At 59.4% G+C, this 18,243-nt stretch overlaps 1 protein-coding gene across 1 annotated transcript; it reads left to right on the top strand.

Moving 5' to 3' along the window:
- Positions 1–739: 739 nt before the first annotated feature.
- On the top strand, positions 740–16,834 carry URB2 (URB2 ribosome biogenesis homolog). The gene is given in 18 exon segments (XM_061549801.1): positions 740–882; positions 1,593–1,738; positions 2,692–2,848; positions 4,299–4,466; positions 5,019–5,339; positions 6,314–6,498; positions 6,698–6,902; positions 7,343–7,628; positions 8,712–8,941; positions 9,043–9,934; positions 9,936–11,167; positions 11,169–11,613; positions 12,144–12,304; positions 12,483–12,593; positions 12,967–13,320; positions 13,974–14,070; positions 15,179–15,324; positions 15,691–16,834. Coding segments are annotated over 16 exon segments (5,175 nt in total). The 5' UTR covers positions 740–882; positions 1,593–1,738; positions 2,692–2,716; the 3' UTR covers positions 15,901–16,834.
- Positions 16,835–18,243: the final 1,409 nt, after the last annotated feature.

Consider the following 18,243-nt stretch of genomic DNA (forward strand, 5'->3'; position numbering starts at 1 on the left):
TATTCAATTCATTCGGAATAAATGTCCTGCTAATGCAGCTCATGAATTTACAGCTGCATATACTCACCGATGTTTTTAAGTGTCATACAATAGCCCGCATTTGCTTAAGCAATATGAGCCCATTGACAACTTAAAACAAGTGCAAAATAAAAAAAAACGTAGAAAACAACTCCTTTTAAGTCACAATTTGCTTTATTCATACAATAAATGCAACAACCTCAACGTATCCGATTTTTGGCTCCCATAAAAGTACAAATATTTACTTTTTTCCATCTATTTCAATGAATGAAGAGCTGATAATATTACCAGCATCATTATTTAGGCTGCTGGAGGAATCAGATGTCCAGCAGGGGCGGGTCAGTTTCGTAACCCCTTTATAACAAAGCGTATGGCAAAATATATATTAGTAACTTTTCAATGTTTTCTCAACTCGATAGCAAATCCTCTATTGTGGCAATGTTCAAGTATAGGATATATACACACTTTTTTCAAATTTTCTTGCTGTGGATTTCACACCTGATGATGATAGCTTGTGTTGCAGTCGAAACAGTCGTGATAATTTTTATTGTTTTATATTTATATTATTTTATTATTTCCCTTCTATGTGACTTTACCGAAATAACTAAGAATATGAATCCCTGCAGTCACGAAAGCTTTAAATCAAAATTAATTTCCGAACCGCTTGGAGTTTACGAACGCACCCCCCCCGCCCGACTCGGACCCGGAAGCGGAAGGGAGCGAGGCCGGCGCCGTGGGGAGCTCCGCACGTGGCTTTGGGTGGCCACGTGGTGATTCGCTCTCACTCGCCGTAGGCCTCTGGGTTTTTTTAAAGTTTAAAAGTGCAGCAACAACAACAAACAAAACATACTTTACTGGACGACGGTACGTGTATGCCACGGGAGAGGGGTTTTGACGCTGGAAATGTGTGGACGCTTGAAACCGGTTGCCTAAATTTAAGACCGCGCTTGCAAATGTTGTTACTGCTCTCTGTTATTAACCGGCACTAACCTTTCGTTCGTGACGATATTGGATGTAGCTCAGGATGCTGCAACGGTTAACGCAGTGGACGTGCACGCGAGATGTTTGCCGGTTCTATCTCGCAGCCCGCCAGCAGTTCTCTTTATGGGTGAATCGGCAGTGTGTGTGGGGGGGGGGGGGGGTAAAGTTGTGGGTACTTGCCTCCCCTTTCAAAGGCGTTATGGCCAGCGTAGGAGAGTAGTTGGCCCTAGACCTCCGTCTAGTGGAGGAGGCCCTTTCGCCTCCAACGTATTGCAGTGGAAATGACCACAACGGCGAACGCACGAGAGATGCGATGAGCGAAAACGCCTTTGGAAAGTGACCACGGCGTTTGCGTCTTCTGATGTCGTAACGGGAAAGTCTCCATCGGGATGGTAAACTAATTTTTCGATTTAAAGCTTTCGTGACTGCAGGGATTCATCTTCTTGGTTCTTTCGGTAAAGTCACGTAGAAGGGAAATACAAAAATAAAACATTTTATTATGTTTTATTATTTTTATTTCATTATTTTCCTTCTACGTGACTTTACCGAAAGAACGAAGAAGAAAAAAACAAAATGTTGTTTAATATTAACAGGAGTAACGGGAGATAAGTCTCCGTGCACGCGTTGGGGATAGAGCACCTTTACGGGTCTGCAGAGACGCGGTCCCCCAACCCGCGTGCTGGAACCGTCTCAGAGCCGCCTCGCACCACCCCTCAAGTTGGGAGTCTTCTTAAGCGCGGTACGTTGCTGGTTATGCTCAGCCCATCGTTCTGAACATCGGGTGCCGGGGGAATGGAGCGGAGGTAGAAGCTGCCTGAACCACAAGCGCGCCTTGCCACACCTTCCCCGGCTAAACGCGCTGTTGCTGTTTCTGCTGCTGCTGTTGTTGTTGTTGCTGCTGCTGTTGTTCTTGCTGCTGTTGTTGCTGCTGTTGTTGCTGCTGCCGTTGTTCTTGCTGCTGTTATTGCTGCTGTTGTTGTTGCTGCTGCTGTTATTGCTGCTGTTGTTGTTGTTGCTGCTGCTGTTATTGCTGCTGTTGTTGCTGCTGTTGTTATTGCTGCTGCTGTTGCTGTTGTTGTTATTGCTGCTGTTGTTGCTGCTGCTGTTATTGCTGCTGTTGTTGTTGTTGCTGCTGCTGTTATTGCTGTTGTTGCTGCTGCTGTTGTTGCTGCTGTTGTTATTGCTGCTGTTGTTTCTGTTGTTGCTGCTGCTGTTCTTGCTGCTGTTGTTATTGCTGCTGTTGTTTCTGTTGTTGCTGCTGCTGCTGTTGTTGTTATTGCTGCTGTTGTTGCTGCTGTTGTTATTGCTGTTGCTGTTGTTGCTGCTGCTGTTCTTGCTGCTGTTGTTATTGCTGCTGCTGTTGCTGTTGTTGTTGCTGCTGTTGTTATTGCTGCTGTTGTTATTGCTGCTGCTGTTGCTGTTGTTGCTGCTGCTGTTCTTGCTGCTGTTGTTATTGCTACTGTTGTTGCTGTTGTTGCTGCTACTGTTGTTATTTCTGCTGCTGTGTTGCTACTGTTATTGCTGTTGTTGTTGCTGCTGCTGTTATTGATGTTGTTGCTGCTGCTGTTATTGCTGTTGTTGCTGCTGTTATTGATGTTGTTGCTGCTGTTATTGTTATTGCTGTTGTTGCTGCTGTTATTGATGTTGTTGCTGTCGTTGTTGCTGTTGTCGTCGCCGTCGCTCTACGAGCAGTAGCCCCGGAGCGGCGGAGCGAGCCATGGAGAGCGCAGGCGTTTACGCGACCATCCCGGCCACGCTCAAGGGCAGCCGCACGCCGTGGCCCGAGAAACTGAAGCTGGCCCGCGCCGCATGGAGTTCCCCACGCTGCCTCCTGCCCAACAAGGAACAGGTACCGGAGGATGGCCGAATCGGAGACGGATTGGGGGGGGGGTGGTCGGCAGGAGGAGGAGGGCACGTGCGGAGAGGTGCCACGGGATGGAAGGGGAGGCACACAGGTGGAGAAAAAGTCGAGGATGTGTAAAAGAGTGGACTCTAGGGATGGTCGGTCCACCCATCGCGCAATAAACCATCGCGCAAACTCCGGTCGTCCTCGCAGCGCCGGCGGCTTTTGGCCGGGTACGGGTACCCGTACGCTACCCGTACCCTACCCGAAATGAGTGACAAACGGTTACTCACCAGTGACTCACGGCCTACCCGTACCCGTACCCGGCCGCACCAGGGTCGCAAATGGGTACCCGGCCGGGTACGGGTAGCTGGGTATCGGGTAGGGTACGGGTATCGGGTACTCGGTTGCGACCTCTGTCGCGCGGCGCTTTTGGATGCGCTTCTGCGGCCGTCTGGAACGCTCTTCCGATTATTAGGAAGCCACTGGAGTTATGCACTTTTAAACTAAATTGGAAACTTTTTACTTTCGAACTGCTTTTTGAGTTTAGTTTGTTGTCTTTTCATCGCACCTCTGAATTTCACGGTTGGTTACGTATGGTGCGTACATTCGTACACCCTGGGTAGCGTAAATGGGAAGGAGGGGTGGCCCAGATAAATCAAGTACACGAATAGTGAGCAACTCATGTAAATGTGTTGTCTGTTTTATTACCGCCGCTCATCGCTTTATAATCTGTTTACTTGCTGGAACATTTGGTTATGTGGGCACTGAATGAGTGAAAAGCAGCGACTAATTAAAACCGGTATATAAATATATGTTATTGTTCCCGAAGCACGGTTAATCCGTTGCACAGTTAATCCGTAACCCGGATAATCCCTCCACTGGTAAGCGAGAGTTACCTGTGGCGGAGCTGGATACTGCCTTTGGGCTTTGCGATGTTAGCATCGCGATGCTGTGTTGCCTACAGTTTAAGAAACCTAATTTGCCAATCCACGAGTCGGTCTGTCTGTCGCAGCACTTGCCTGAGCCTAAAACTAGGAACAATTTTTGTATATTTTACCAGGTAAGGCCCGCTGAGCTATATAACAATTTTTCAGAAGCGGCCTTGCCACAAATGATAGCCCAATGGAGTGGCTTACCACGTGGACATTTATAGCAGCCTAATACACAAAACGCATGTTTCTAAATGTGGAGGGATAAAACCTGAGCACCCGGAGAAAATTCCACGTGACCACGGGGAAAACATGCAAACTCCAAACATACAGGCGTCAGGGTCGGGGTCACGAACCCACGACCTGCATACCAGACGAGGTCGTTAACATCTCGCCACATCACGCTTAGCACGGAGGCCAAAAGCTGTGGGGAACTTGACACGGACACGGTGAGTCAGGAGAGATGCACCGCGCGTGTCCCTTACGATGCGATGCGCTCTCCCGGCGGCGTTGCGGACCGACAGCTGCTGCTGGACTGGGCGTGCAACTCGCTGTCGTCGTACTACTCGCGCAAGCTGGTGCTTGACCCCGGCGTCGCGACGCAGCTCTGGGCCTTCCTGGGAGAGGTGCTGGGCAGCGCCCGTGTGCGGGGCGAGGGCCGGCCCGTGTCTCTTCGAGCGCCCGTCGCGCAGGTCAGCTGACTGCCCCCGCGCTCGCCCTCTCGGTGACACAACGGGGTGGGGGGGGGGGGAGTAGATCGCTCGGTGAAGAGACTCGCCACGGATGCAGCTTCACTCTTCGATAAGTTTCGCTTGTCTTTACGTCCTCGCAGGACGTAAGTAGAAAATAAAAGAATAACAGCTTGCCCCTCTTCTAAAGTGCAGTTGTGCAAGGGCGCTGCCAATGACCACTACTGAATTCCCACAATGCATTGCTTTGATTTATTTACAACCCCTGGGCAAACGGTTTGAATTCACAACTCTCCAGTCGATAGTCAGGCGCTACTGTAGCTGGCAGTACAGCAAGTAGTTTAACACTCTCCGAGACACTCATCCGATGTGATGTGTCATACGAATCGACAGCACAGCTGTTGGGGGTGGCTGTGCTATGACCACCCCCCGCCACCACCCCCTCCCCCCCACCGACCTTCATTAAATTCCCAGCCGCAACCGACAGCGGCGGCGAGCGATATCTGAGCCGGTCCGAGAACGGTGGAACGAAACGAGCCGAGTTGCTCTGCGCAGATGCTGGTGGAGCGGCTGTGCGAGCTGGCGGGCCTCCGGGCGGAGGGCGCCGGCGCCGGCGCTGACGGTGCGGAGCTGGAGACCCCGAGCCCTGCGACGCTCCTCGCGTGTTTCCAAGACATCCTGCGCACGCCGCCGCTCCGCACCATCCTGGCCGCCAAGCTGGAGCTGCTGGCGCGGCTGCTGCGGGCGCTGCTCACGATGGCGTGCCGCTCCCTGCTCCCGCCGGCGCCGTCGGCGTCCAGGGAGGAGGGAGCGCGGCGGGGAGGGGCAGCTCCCGTCTCCTCGTCCGACTCTCCGTCCGTCGCTTCGCTTCTCCAGGTCTCGCCGGAGTTTGGCCGCGGGCGGATTCGCTGCACGCACCCGACGCGTCGGCACCAGGCTCGGCTGCCGCACCGTCGCCTTGGCCGTTGCTGCCCCAGGCTTGGGTGTCGCGTTGGGCGCGTTGCCGAGTTAAGGAACTTGGGACGATCCGAAGAGATCGTGGCAGGGAGGGCATTGTGATTGGTGTTTTTAGATGGAGGAGGGCAGGTGACCGAGAGGGACATTGGAGTGGCACCCAGATGTTTGCTGAGGCCACGGGAAAGGCCTAAAGCCTGATGGTGGGATAACGTGGGCGGACACTCGGAGGGTCGGTTCTCTCGTGTGTGCAACAGCTACGGAATGTGGCAGACGGTGAGGTGTGAGGACATCACTTGTATTGGCTATCATGACCTCTTGACCTTTTATCTACACTATATGGATAAGTAACTTGTCCCTTTGTGAGTGAGCCTGTCTGTCACGGGACCTACTTTGAGTAATATCTGTCACACAGAGTCGACTAAGGGCTCATTCTGACCGGATGGTATTGTTGATGAGCTGCGCGGAGAGCCTTTGAACTTTGATCTTGGTAAAAAAAATCAATGACCAATAAAAAGACAAGTTGGGACACTCAAGCCTGTATCTAATTAAATTAGATGTTTTAACGAGAGTGGATCTTAGTCTTTATTAGTTTAAAACGTCTCTGAAAAAACGAGAGGGAAAGGGTGGGAGGTGAGATGGGAAGGAAGCTACCCAGAATGCATTCTAGCAGCAGCAGCGTGATAGCAAAACAGTTTTCTCCGCGTTGTTTTTCAAAGCGACGGTCTAACGATACTTATTCAGCTCGCCGTCGATGCAAGCGCGTCCGTTAAGGAATCGCAATTCGGAACACGTTATTTCTCCCCGTCCCGTCGGACGGTACCCGCGCGTGCGCCGACCCCCCCCGCAACGCGATGCCCTAGAACCGCGTCTCCCCTCGCCGTCCTCGCGGGCAGGTGCTGTCGCAGACGATGGCGCTGTACGCGGCCACGCAGAGGCAGCAGGTGAACCCGCAGCGCGTCTTCCGCCTGCTCACGGGGCAGCTGCTGGGCCCCGCCATTGTGCTCCGCCACCTGCTGCTGTCGGAGGGCGGCATCGCGGCGCTCGGGGCGGCCCAGGAACCGCCCCCCACCTTGCCACGGTACGACCGGGGCCCCCACCTCTCCCCAACTCTCGCCTCGCCGGATAAATAACATGAGATGTCAATCTCGCTTTTGTGGGAATATCCAGCGGCCGCGGCTTGCGTCGAGTTGTGATCAAAACAATAAGACAGAAAAAATACTTACAAGGTTAAACGTACGTACGTACAAGTTGATGACGACGACGATCCGTCCCCGCAGCGACCCCTCGGCCGGGGAGGCCCACGCTGGCACCCGGGCCCCGGTCGCCCGGGACATCCGCTCCCGTCTGGAGGCCGCCGTAGCCGCCGCGCTTTTCCACGCCGACCTGCTGCCCTCGTACCGCGACGAGCTGCTGCCCCCCCGGCCGGACGCCGCGGGGGGCAGCAAGGAGCGGCACCGGAAATCGTCCTCCGGGCTCGCACCGGTAAGCGCCGCCACGCGCACCCCCCAGCTGTAGCTTGGAGGCGTACGTAGGTGTGCGTGAGAGCCCCTGTGTTGAACCGGAACCTCCACGTCGCCGGGATGGGCATGTTATGTTTGGATGGCCACCGTTGGTTGACTTAAGACAAAGGTGGTGCTCACTTTTTTTCTACCCTGGGGGTATTGCCGCACCAACCTCTGCTGCCCACAGCATCGACATCTCGGATGACAATCGCACGGGAATTACAACTTGTTAGGAATCGCAAAGCTGTCGCGTCATCGCCGTTGTTTGCCACCGTCCCACGGGCCGGCTCCACGTCAGCCTGCGGAGGCCGGGACTCGCGGCCCCCGACCTGTGACCTCTCGACCTCCGACCTGTGACCTCTCGACCTCATTGCCTACCCCTGCCCTCCCGCTCTCTTCCCGTCGGGGTTTTTTTCCCAGCTGCGGACGATCCTGGACGTGGTGAGCTCGCCGGGCGTGACGGGCTGGGACGGAGCCTCGGCGGCCGACGACGTCGATCCCGTGCCGTGCGGAGCCGTCCCCTTGCTCTACCGACAGCTGCTGGAGGCGTACGGTGGTTCGTCGGACTCGGCTGCCATGCTGTGCTTCCGAGCGCTGCGCCGGATGGTGGCGGCGCTCGGCGTGGAGCCGGGAGACGCCGCCGCCGCGGTGGCGGGGGAAGAGGAGGCGGAGGGGACGGGCGCCGCGTCGAACATCGACGCGTTGGGTGAGAGGCACCGGCGATTCGGTGGTTTTCGTTGTTTTTAGGGAGAGCGAAGATGCCAACTCCAAATAAACAGCAGGCGTCAGGGTCGGGATCGAACCCATGGCCTGCTGTATTCCAGGCGAGATAGTTAACATCTCCGAGCCACCGTGATGATGATGAGAGAGAGAGACACGCACACTCCAAATATCCAGCAGGCGTCATGGTCGGGATCAAATCCACGACCTCCTGTGTATCCGGCGAGGTAGTTAACATCATCTCCTAGCCACCGGCGGGGAAGTTTGTGGCGTGCTGAGCCGCAAGAATAGAGAAATGTTGTGATGGGCAATACAGCCGTGTCGTCACGTTGGTGAGGTTAGTTGATGGGAGGATTGGCCGGTGAAAGTGTACTTATTGCGAACTTAAATCGAGTGGGCAGTGAGGAGTAGGAAGCGTGTCGGCTAGTGATCTGGCTTAAAAGTAACCCGTTTACTAGCCGAGATGTGGACACTGAGTCAAGGAGGAGCGAAAGCGCGAGCGGACCTGTTCACCGTCCAGGCACGTTAACCGTTCACCAGCGCTGCAGCGAGCGCAACATGGACGGCACGCGAAGCGGGGTCGCGATTTGGCCCAAGGGTCGATCCTTCGTGTCTTTCTCTGTCACCGCGTTTGCGTTGCGTTATTTTTCCGGCTCTCTCGTACAGTTACGCTACACAGGGACTCTTGTGAACATTTGACGTATGAACTTTCAGAGATGCGAACAAACCTGGTCCGTATGTCAAGTTGCCTGTTCGGACCGAGACTCGTAAGTTAAACCGCCGCGCAATAGATGGCGGTGGTGGCATCTACATCTGCAGAACGTGAGATTGTACAACTTTTAAAGCCGTTAGTGTACACGCCGTACAACATGTTTGGAATCTACAGGAGTAAAGTTGAACTTACGAACAAATCGATTTACTAACAGAACCTCTGGAACCTAACTTGTCCATAAGTGGAGGGTGTCCCCGTGTTTTGCCTAGTAAATCGATTGGCTTCGATGCGGAACGGAATCGACCCGACCGTTCTTGACGCCTCCCTCTCTCCCACCCCCCCCTGCACCCCGTGAAGGCTCCCGTCACACTCTGCTGGCGCTGGACCAGCTGCTGAGCGCCGTCGCCGCGGCGGACGTCTACAACGTCGCCGTCGACCGCATCCAGCACGGCGCGCTCCAGTTCGCGTTTTACGAGCGCCTGGCGGCGGCGCTGCTGGCGCGCCCCAGCCCGGCGCTGCCCGCGTGGCACCGCTGCCTGCGCTCGCTGCTGGGCCTCAACCACCTCATCCTGGAGCCGCACCTGCAGGTGACCGCCGTGACAAAGTTGCATCTCGCGCCCTCCGAACGCGGAGGTGGGGGGAGGGGGGTATCTGCGGCTCTGACCGCCCTTCTCCTCCCGTCCCCAAGGCGTTGGTGTCCGTCGCGTGGCTCGGCCCCGAGCCGCCAGAGCCGCGCGGACGCAAGGCCCGCGACGCCCTGCTGTGCGCGCTGCTCGCCACCTACGCCAAGCTGCGCCAGCTCGCCAAGCCGCTGGGGGCCGCCTTCTCCTCGCTGTGTCGCGACGACGACAACGGCGACGACGACGGGAGCCCGCGCGGCTCCCCGTCGCGCCTGGTCAGCGCCGCTCTGGGGGACAAGCTGTCGGAGTGCCTCGCCGAGCTTCCCGCGGGGCAGGCGGCCGACGTGTGGGAACTGGCGCTGGAGGCCGTCCGCTCCAGGCTGCCGCCCCCCGGCGCGCCGGCGCGGGGCGGCCCCCGCTGGGCCCGGCCGCTGCCGTCGGTGGCGCTGCTCCTCCACGCCGTGCTCTTCCGGGCGCGTTCGCCGGACGCCTCGTGGCCGGCGCCGGCCGTGGCGCGGGCCACGCGGCTCATGGAGGCGACGCTGCGCGAGGCGCTCGCCCCGCTGCTCCTGCTGTGCCGCGCGGAGGGCGGCGCCGGGGGGGAGACGGCGCCCGCCCTCGAGGCCGCCCTGACGCTGGCGCACACGTGGGCCGAGCTCGACCTCTGCTTCCAACTCAACTGCCCCCGGTACCGGTCGCCCGGTAGGGACGCCGGCGCCGGTGCCGCCACCGGTGCTGTCGCGGGGGGCGGCGCCGAAACCATAAATGACGGCGGAGACGACGGCGGCGACGACGGCGGTTTTGCCGCCAATGCATCGGTGGGCACGTACGACTTCCGCTGCCTGGCGCCCGCCGTGCCGGCGCGGGTTTGGCGCGAGCTCACCAGGCCTCTGCGCCGAAGCGGCGGCGGCGACGGCGCGAGCGGCCGGGCGCGGTTCCTGCTGGCGACGCTGAGCGTGCAGAAGGTGCGAGCGCTGTCGCTGCGGCGCGCCGACGCCGGTTCTCGCGGCTACGCCCGCGGCCTGCGGCGCGCCGCCCATCTCGCCGTGCGGCTGGCTGCCGTGGGCGGACGGTGCGCGGCAGGCGCCGTGGGACGGAGAGTTGGCCTCGGTGGACGAGGTGTCACGCGCCGCCGCGCACTGGCGCCTCGTGCTCGGCCACCTCCCGCTGCTGCTGCCCCACCTGGTGCCCGGCGACGTGCAGGCCGTCGCCGACGCCGTTACGGACGCCGCGCTCGCCTCGCCGGACGACGAGGGAGCGGGCGACGCCGGCGGGGCGACGCCGCGGGCACTGGCGTGGGCCCTGCTCCGCGGGCCGCTGCTGCCCGAGCTGGGCGCCGCGCAGGCCGCCGTGGTGACCGCGCTCGTGGCCCGAGCGGCCGAGGCCCTGGGCGCTGGCGACGACGACGGCGCCAGGCGGGAGGGGACGCCGCCGTCGTCGCTGCTGCCGGCCCTCGCCCGCCGGGACCTACCTTGGGCCGCGGAGGCGAGCGCGGCCGCGCGGAAGGCGGCCTACGTGAGGCCTCACCGGGACGACGGAGACGTCGACGCGGAGGACGCGCCGCCGGCGCGCGCCGCCACTTGGGCGCTGCTGGACGAGGTGGCGCGGGGCATGTTGGGCAGGGCGGCCGCCGGCGCCGAGCCGTCCCGTCTCCCGCCCGCCCGCCTGGCCGCGCTGGAGCGCGTGCTCGACGCGCTGGCGGCGCAGCGCCTGGACGCGGCACCGCCCGGGACTGCCGCGCGCTGCTTCCTCGCGCTCTTCGCCGTCGTCTCGAGCGTGGCGCCCGCGGACGAGGCCTCGCTCCGCCTACTCACCCGCTGCTGCCGCTTGTTGGTGGCGCTGCAGCGCGGGGGGACGGGCGCGGCGGGCGCGCCCCGCGCCGTGAGTCCTGCCGAGACGCTGGAGGCGCTGGCGCGGCCGCTGCTGCGCGCCGGCGCGTGCGCCTGCCTCCTTCGGAGCGGCGGCCGAGACGGAGCACCGGCGCGCCGTGCGGGGGCTGTTCCGTGCCGCGCTGCTCGCCATCGCCGCCCAGCCCCGCGGCCGCCGCGGCGCTCCGCTCGCCGTGCGGGCGTTCTCCGAGTTCCTGCTGGCGCAGGCCGACGGCGCCGGGTGGTGCCGCGCAGCGACGCCGAGCGTCAAGCGGCGCCGACGCTCCGCCGTCGCCGCGCCGTCCTCCACGCTGCTGGAGATGGCGACGGCGTTCTTGCAGGCGGCGCTGGCTGACTCTGCGGCGGCGAGGCGCCGCTCGTACACCACGGAGCTCGACGCCGTGATGGCCGCCGCGGCCGCCGCGGTGGGGGGCCTCCTCGACGCCGACGACTCCGCCGGCGTCGACGCCACCGACGAGAAGCTGGAGCTGCTCGTGGTCCCGGCCGCCGTGCTGCTGGAGGCCGAGCTGCTGGCGCCGGGCGGCGACGCGACGGAGGGGTTGCGGCACGGTGCGGTGTACGCGCGCGTGTTCGAGCGCGTCGCGCGCCGCCTTCGCTCGTACGAGGGCGGCGAGGACGCCCGGCGCCGCGTCGCCTCCCACGCCGGGTTCCTGCGGCTCCTGCTGCGGGGGGCTGCTGGGGAGCGGGGGGGCGGAGTGGCGGAGGCGACGGCGCCGGCGCTCTTCTCGGCGCTCGTTGACCTGCTGGCCGGTGAGGCGCCGGTCCGGGGAGGGGTCGGGTCTAGACGGTTCGCGGCCCCATCCGCAAGTCTACTGTTGGATCGCAGCCTCCTTCCCCCCGTGCCCTGTCCGTCGTGGGGTTTGTTTGGCCGTGCCGTGTGGGTGGATTGGGGAAGGGGAGAGAGTCACGGTGAGGGGGGGGTGGCGGTGGCGCGGCTGAGGTCACTGCGGGGTCACCACGGGGTCACCTGCGAGGTCGCGTTTCACTCGCCGCCGATGTTGGGTGAATCGGTCACTTGTGTTTTAGTTTTACATCTCGATCCCGTTTGTATCGTACAGTTTGTTCACCGTCATAGCGCGATGAATGTTCTAGTTGCATAAAGATTATTGAAATGAACCTACAATGCAGTGCAATGTGAGCTAAACCGCTGATAATTAATCTGGCAAGTCGATGCATTGTTACTCGCCTAACATAGTTTCCCACCCGTCTGTGTGTCCGTCCCGCGCCCCCCCCCGCTGCCCATGCCTCCCCTCGCCGTGCCCCCCCGCGGACCGTGGCAGCCCCCGGCGTGACGCGGGAGGAGTTCTCGGCGCTGCGGCCCCAGCTGTCGGCGCTGGGCGCTCCACTGGCGGCGGCGTGCGGTGCGGAGCAGCTCCGGGTGCTGCTGCTCGAACTCCTCGGCGCGCTCTCCGCTCAGCGGCTGCAGGGCGCCCGCACGCAGGTAGCGGCGCCCGCACACGGTTAGCGGGCGCCAGCGGTTAGCGACGCCCGCACGCACGTGACCAACCGCGCTAATCGGAGGTGCGGGACGACAAACTAAAACGCAAATAGCGGCTCTAAAGAAGTGGGTTTGTCGGGCCTCTTACCTTCACCGGTTTCCCACTCCCGTCCCCGTGCAGGAGGCCGTCTCCGCCCTGCGTCTCTGCCAGCTGCTCGCGCTCGCCGACCTCGAGGGGGGGCCCTGCGACGCCTTTTGGGGGGCCGCCCCCCGCTTCCTCTCCGCCATCGTGGTGAGCACCGCACCCTGGTAGCGGCGACGAGTCGATCGGCGGCTCACGTGTGGCGGGGCCAAGCTTGGGTCGCCACCCTCGTCTTCAGAGACGGCCGGTGACCAGCATGGAGGAGTAGGTCAATTTACCTTCCAGAGTTCCCTCAAAATATCCGGGTTTGCACATTTACCTTTTTAGTTGAGATACGAGGGAACATGTACAGGGGGTCAGGATTAGGGACCGGAACGGCGCCCAGTGGGGAATTTTTCCCCATAAGAATAATTGGAAATGATGGGGGGGCGGGAGGCACCTTAAGGGTGTAAACGCATCGCCAGCAGCAGCTGCGCGAGCCGGCAGTTGCAGGGGCTGCGCCTTCATTGCCTCCTCTCGGCAGACGGTGACGCGGGAGGCTCCGCGCTGGCTGGCGGGCGAGGCCCACGCGCCGGTGCTCGCCGCGCTCGACTGCGCCGCGACGCTGCTCGCGCGCGGGGGCCACTGGGACGTCGCGGCAACGACGGCGATGACGATGACGACGGCGGCGGAGGAGGAGGAGACACCGATCGAGAGCGGCCCCCCCCCGCGGGGAGGGGCCCACGGGCCGCGTCCAGTGGGCCCCCACGGGCCGGCCGCCCTGGCCATGCAGGCCGTGCTGGCGGCGCCGCTGGAGCGGCTGACGCCCGCGCGCCACCACGAGATGTTCCACGCCTGCCACGAGCTGCTCTTCGCCATCATGCAGATGCACCCGCAGGTGAGGGCGGTGGCAGTGGTGATCGTGGTGATCGTTATTTTGGTAGTGCTTATGATGGTGGTGGTAGTGGTTATGGTGGTAGTGGTGGGGATGGTGGTGGTGGGGATGGTGATGTTGGGGATGGTGATGGTTATAGTGGTTATGGTGGTGGTGGTTATGGTGGTGGTGGTGGTGGTGATGGTGATGATTATAGTGGTTATGGTGGTTGTGGTTATGGTGGTAGTGGTGGTGGTGGGAATGGTGATGGTGGTAGTGGTTATCGTGGTGGTGGTTATGGTGGTGGTTATGGTTTAGTGGATATGGTGGTGGTGGTTATGGTGGTGGTGGTGGGGATGGTGATGGTTATAGTGGTTATGGTGGTAGTGGTTATGATGGTGGTGATGGTTGCAATTTGTCCGGGGGCATTCCAACAAAATGAGCGAGACTCGGACTCGTCAACTCGCATACACACGGGGCCCCTGTGCCTCTGTCGTGAAACACAATCCTCGCGTATAAAGACATGGAGAGGCTATTATGACAAAGGGGGGGGAGGTGACACCGCACGCACGCCGCACTAAACTCATCGTCGCCCCACCTGTGATGTATTGCCCGTTAACAAAAATAAAAAAAAAACCCTCCCTACTCCGACCCTCCGATCCTCCCGCGCCCGTCAGGTGATGCTGAGAGCGGCCCCCGCCTTCCTTGGCTGCTTCCACAAACTCGTGCGCTCCGCCATGCACGAGGGACGGCTCCGGGGAGACGGCGACAAGGGTAACCACGCTGCTGCGTTTGACCGTCTTCTCTTTGGGGGGGGCGGTGTCGTGGCTATCCTCGCCAACGCCGTGACGATTTTAAGCCACCGCTGTTGACCCATGTCGTGGGGCGTCTTTTTTCTTCTTCTTTTTTCGTACACCACCGCCATAATTGCCAAACAATGTATTTTTAAGGTTTTTTTGTTTTGTTACAATGATTATTCACAACTGCCGTGATTGAAAATGGTTACATTAGGGGACGCTCATGCACCTTTGTACCATGATGGCCCGGTTTTAACGTTGGTGCAGGTCTATAGAAAAGGATGTAAATAAGTCTCTAAAATCTCATAAGTTCAATGGAACATTACTGAGAGGGACGAGAATAGGAGGCGTACTTTAGTGTCATGCCTTGTGTAGTAACACTCCCATGCGCTCTGTGAGGCCCTGTGGGTTCTGAGGCCCTGTGGGTTTCGAGGCCCTGTGGGTTCAGAGGCTCTGTGGGTTTTGAGGCCCTGTGAGAGTCGAAGCCCTGTGTGTTTTGAAGCCCTGTGGGTTTTGAAGCCCTGTGACTGTGGAAGCCCTGTGGGTTTTGAAGCCCTGTGGGTTTTGAAGCCCTGTGTGTTTTGAAGCCCTGTGGGTTTTGAAGCCCTGTGACTGTGGAAGCCCTGTGGGTTTTGAAGCCCTGTGGGTTTTGAAGCCCTGTGGGTTTTGAAGCCCTGTGGGTTTTGATGCCCTGTGGGTTTTCCTGGCCCTGTGAGTTTCGAGGCCTTGTGAGTTTTGAGGCCCTGTGGGTTTCGAGGCCTTGTGGGTTTTGAGGCCCTGTGGGTTTCGAGGCCCTGTGGGTTTCGAGGCCTTGTGGGTTTCGAGGCCTTGTGAGTTTTGAGGCCCTGTGGGTTTCGAGGCCTTGTGGGTTTTGAGGCCCTGTGGGTTTCGAGGCCTTGTGAGTTTTGAGGCCCTGTGGGTTTCGAGGCCTTGTGGGTTTTGAGGCCCTGTGGGTTTCGAGGCCCTGTGGGTTTTGAGGCCCTGTGGGTTTTGAGGCCCTGTGAGTTTTGAGGCCCTGTTAGATTCGTGGCCCTGTTGGTTTCGAGGCCCTGTGGGTTTGGACGCCTTCTCTCTCTCTGCGGCAGGCACGGGTGGCGGTGAAGCGGCCGAGCTGGCGGCGAGCTGCGCCCAGACGGCCGAGCGCTTGTACGTGCAGGTCGCGGCACGCATCCAGGAGTTCCCGGCTCTCGCGGGCTTCATGGCGGCGCAGTTTGTGCAGGAGCTGCAGAAGGTGAGCGAGACGTTACCCAGGTCGTTATGCTTATAGATAAAGAAAGAAAAACGAATTTATTGATTTGCACATGCCACGCAGGCGAGTAATTCTCAGCTTGCTGTTGCTATGTCTGATGCCTCCTTCTACTGCTGCATCTACTCATGCTTCATCTGCTGCTCCTGCTGCATGTACTCCTGCTGCTCCTGCTGCGTCTACTCCTATGTCGACTCCTCCTGCATCTACTCTTCCCGCATCTACTGCTGCATCGGCTCCTGCCGCATCTGCTCCCGCCGCGTCTACCTCCGCTGCATTTCCTGCGGCCGCCGCCGCTGCTCCATCTAATGCCTTCTCCTCCACCTGCCACCGCCGTCGCTGCCACCGCAGGCGAGCCTGCGCGCAGAGGTGCGGCGCCCGCTGGCGGAGGGCGCCTATGCCGTGCTGGACCTGTGCCGCGAGCAGGACGCGCGCGTGGTGGCGGCCACGCTGCCCTCGCACGGCCTGCGCGAGCTCTTCCGCCAGCTGCAGGCCGACCACCACAAGCACCACAAGTACCTGTCGCCGCGGGCCCTCGCACTCGAGCCCGATGAAGAATGAGCGGCCCGAGAGGCCGAGGAGAGGCGAGCTGGCGAACGTGTCCGGCCGCTGCAAGACGTGGCAGTGCGAACACGCGTGTACCGCTTTGTACGTTGCGCGTGTGTGTACGTGGCCAGCCGTGCTAATCGGAGGTGCGGGAATGTGTCCGGCCATTTCGAGGTGCGACAGTGCGAATACAACGCGCGCGCACACCACACTTTGTCCGCCCGTATGTGTGTCGAGCTTCTTGGGCACCGTTTGTAGCCAAGCGTGCTAATCGGAGGTGCGGGGAAGGGACAACAAACTCAACACAAAAGTAAACGTGTGCAAAGCGTTGCACCGTGTGGCGGCTCCCATGGTGGAATGAGAGAAACATCCGCTCGTCTTGCTGACCCGAGCTAGATTGACACGGCGTCATTGCGATAAACTTCCAACTTTGCCGCGGTTTCTTCACTTGGTCACCCCCCCCCCTCCGCACGCAGCCTTGTGGGAAAAAAACACAACAACCCGAGGCGCGGATCGACCTCGTAACTCTGTGGAGATTTGACTTTTTTAGGCGTGAGAGAAAAAAAAACCTTTTTTTTTTTAGACGTGGGCACATCTCGGAACCAAAACCGCGGCACGATGGCCCCCACACATTTAAATTTCGTTCTGGCCGGGGGGGGGGGGTCAAGCAGGGCGAGGGGTGTGGTGGCTCGGGACGAGCTCTCGTCGCCTGTGACGGCGGAAGAGCGTCGTGGGCCTGCGGGCCCGCGATGTCCCGGCTTGGCTGGACGGCGGCGCGGCTCGCGAGAGCCCAAGAGCGAGGCAAACGGTGGCCGTGGCACCGCTCGGCGGACTGTGCCACGCGACAGAGAGTCCGAGGAGGAGGAACGTTTGTCTTCGCGCCGGTTGATTGGTGTGTGTGTGTGTGGTAGGTGCGTTGGAGGGTTCAAATAAAAAAACGTCTCGATTCCGCGATCGTACCGAAGTCGTGCAATCGTTGGTGCCCCCCCCTCATGCGGCGACGATGACGACGTTGATGACAACGTTGACGATGACGACGATGACGACGTTGATGACAACGTTGACGATGACGACGATGACGACTTTGACGACGTTGACGACGACGATGTTGATGACGACGTTGGCACCAACGTTGACGACGTTGTTGACGACGACGTTTACGACGTTTCCGTTTGGAGATCCCGCGGCCGGTGGAGTGAGGTCACCGAGCGGACCCCAGAAAGCTGTCGCAGAACTACTGCTGAAGTCCCTTCAGCTGCATCCTCTCCACACCGGGTGGCGCACATCTGGACATGCCCTGCAGACGCTGCTCAACGCGCGGAAATCACGTTCACGTTTTTTAGGATTCTTTAGGGCTGACAAATGCTGGCACTAAACTTCAAACCAAGGCTTGCTGCTGCTGCAGAATCAACACTCAACACAAACTTGCATTACTTTCTAGAATATTAGTCTATCTACAGTGTACAATACGCATTGCCGGATTAAGCTATTGCAGGGCATGTAGCCTAAGGGGCCCTAAATTAAAAAAAATTGTTACTAGCATAGTAAAGTAATTGTATTTTTTTATTCGCTATACAGCCAGATAACACGACAAATCGCGAACCTTAAACACCCAGTCGTTCATAAATTTTAAGGCAGTATAATACTATAATAGAACAAGTGCAGAATCACTGAACCAGAATTGATAGCTTCAAAGCATTTTAGCGCAGGGCCCTTGAAAGTGCGGGCCCCGTAGCATTTGTTGCTACTTTTGCTACTGGGATAATCCGGCACTGACAGTACATGTGTCAACGGTACATGAAGAGTGATCAAGGTGTCTATGCCCACCGGAGCTCGACATTGGGACATTTCCTATTGCTCGGCTTTTTTTGGCATGAAAAACAACCGAAGGTCAGCAACTACGTACTGAATCACAACCTCAACACCCATGTACCGTTATCAAAACCAAAACGTGTGTGCGTGTTGAGCTTCTTTCATACTGTACGTACGTAGCCAACCGCGTTAATCGGTGCATGCGGGGGGGGGGGGGGACAAACTAAACATCGATGCGAACACATTCCTGCGGAGGGAGCTGGTAGGAACGTTGGATTACTCGGTCAATGGCCAGGGTCAACGGCGGCGTGGTGTATTCCGCAAATATGGCCGACTGAGGGCAGGCACAAGCCGGCGTGAGTAGGTTAAACGTTGAGTTTTATAAGGGCACCACGGGGTGACCAGCCCCTCCCCACCCATACCCCACCCCTCCCACTCAGCCCCTCCCCACCCTCCCCACCCAGCCCTACTCCACCCAGCCCCACTCCTCCCATTTTTGGATGCACGACAGATGGACGGACAATATAATCCCCTGTGGGCTGGTGT

This window comes from Lethenteron reissneri, chromosome 11 (assembly GCF_015708825.2).
Source record: "Lethenteron reissneri isolate LAM-NWPU_2019-01 chromosome 11, ASM1570882v1, whole genome shotgun sequence".
Lineage (NCBI taxonomy): Eukaryota > Metazoa > Chordata > Hyperoartia > Petromyzontiformes > Petromyzontidae > Lethenteron > Lethenteron reissneri.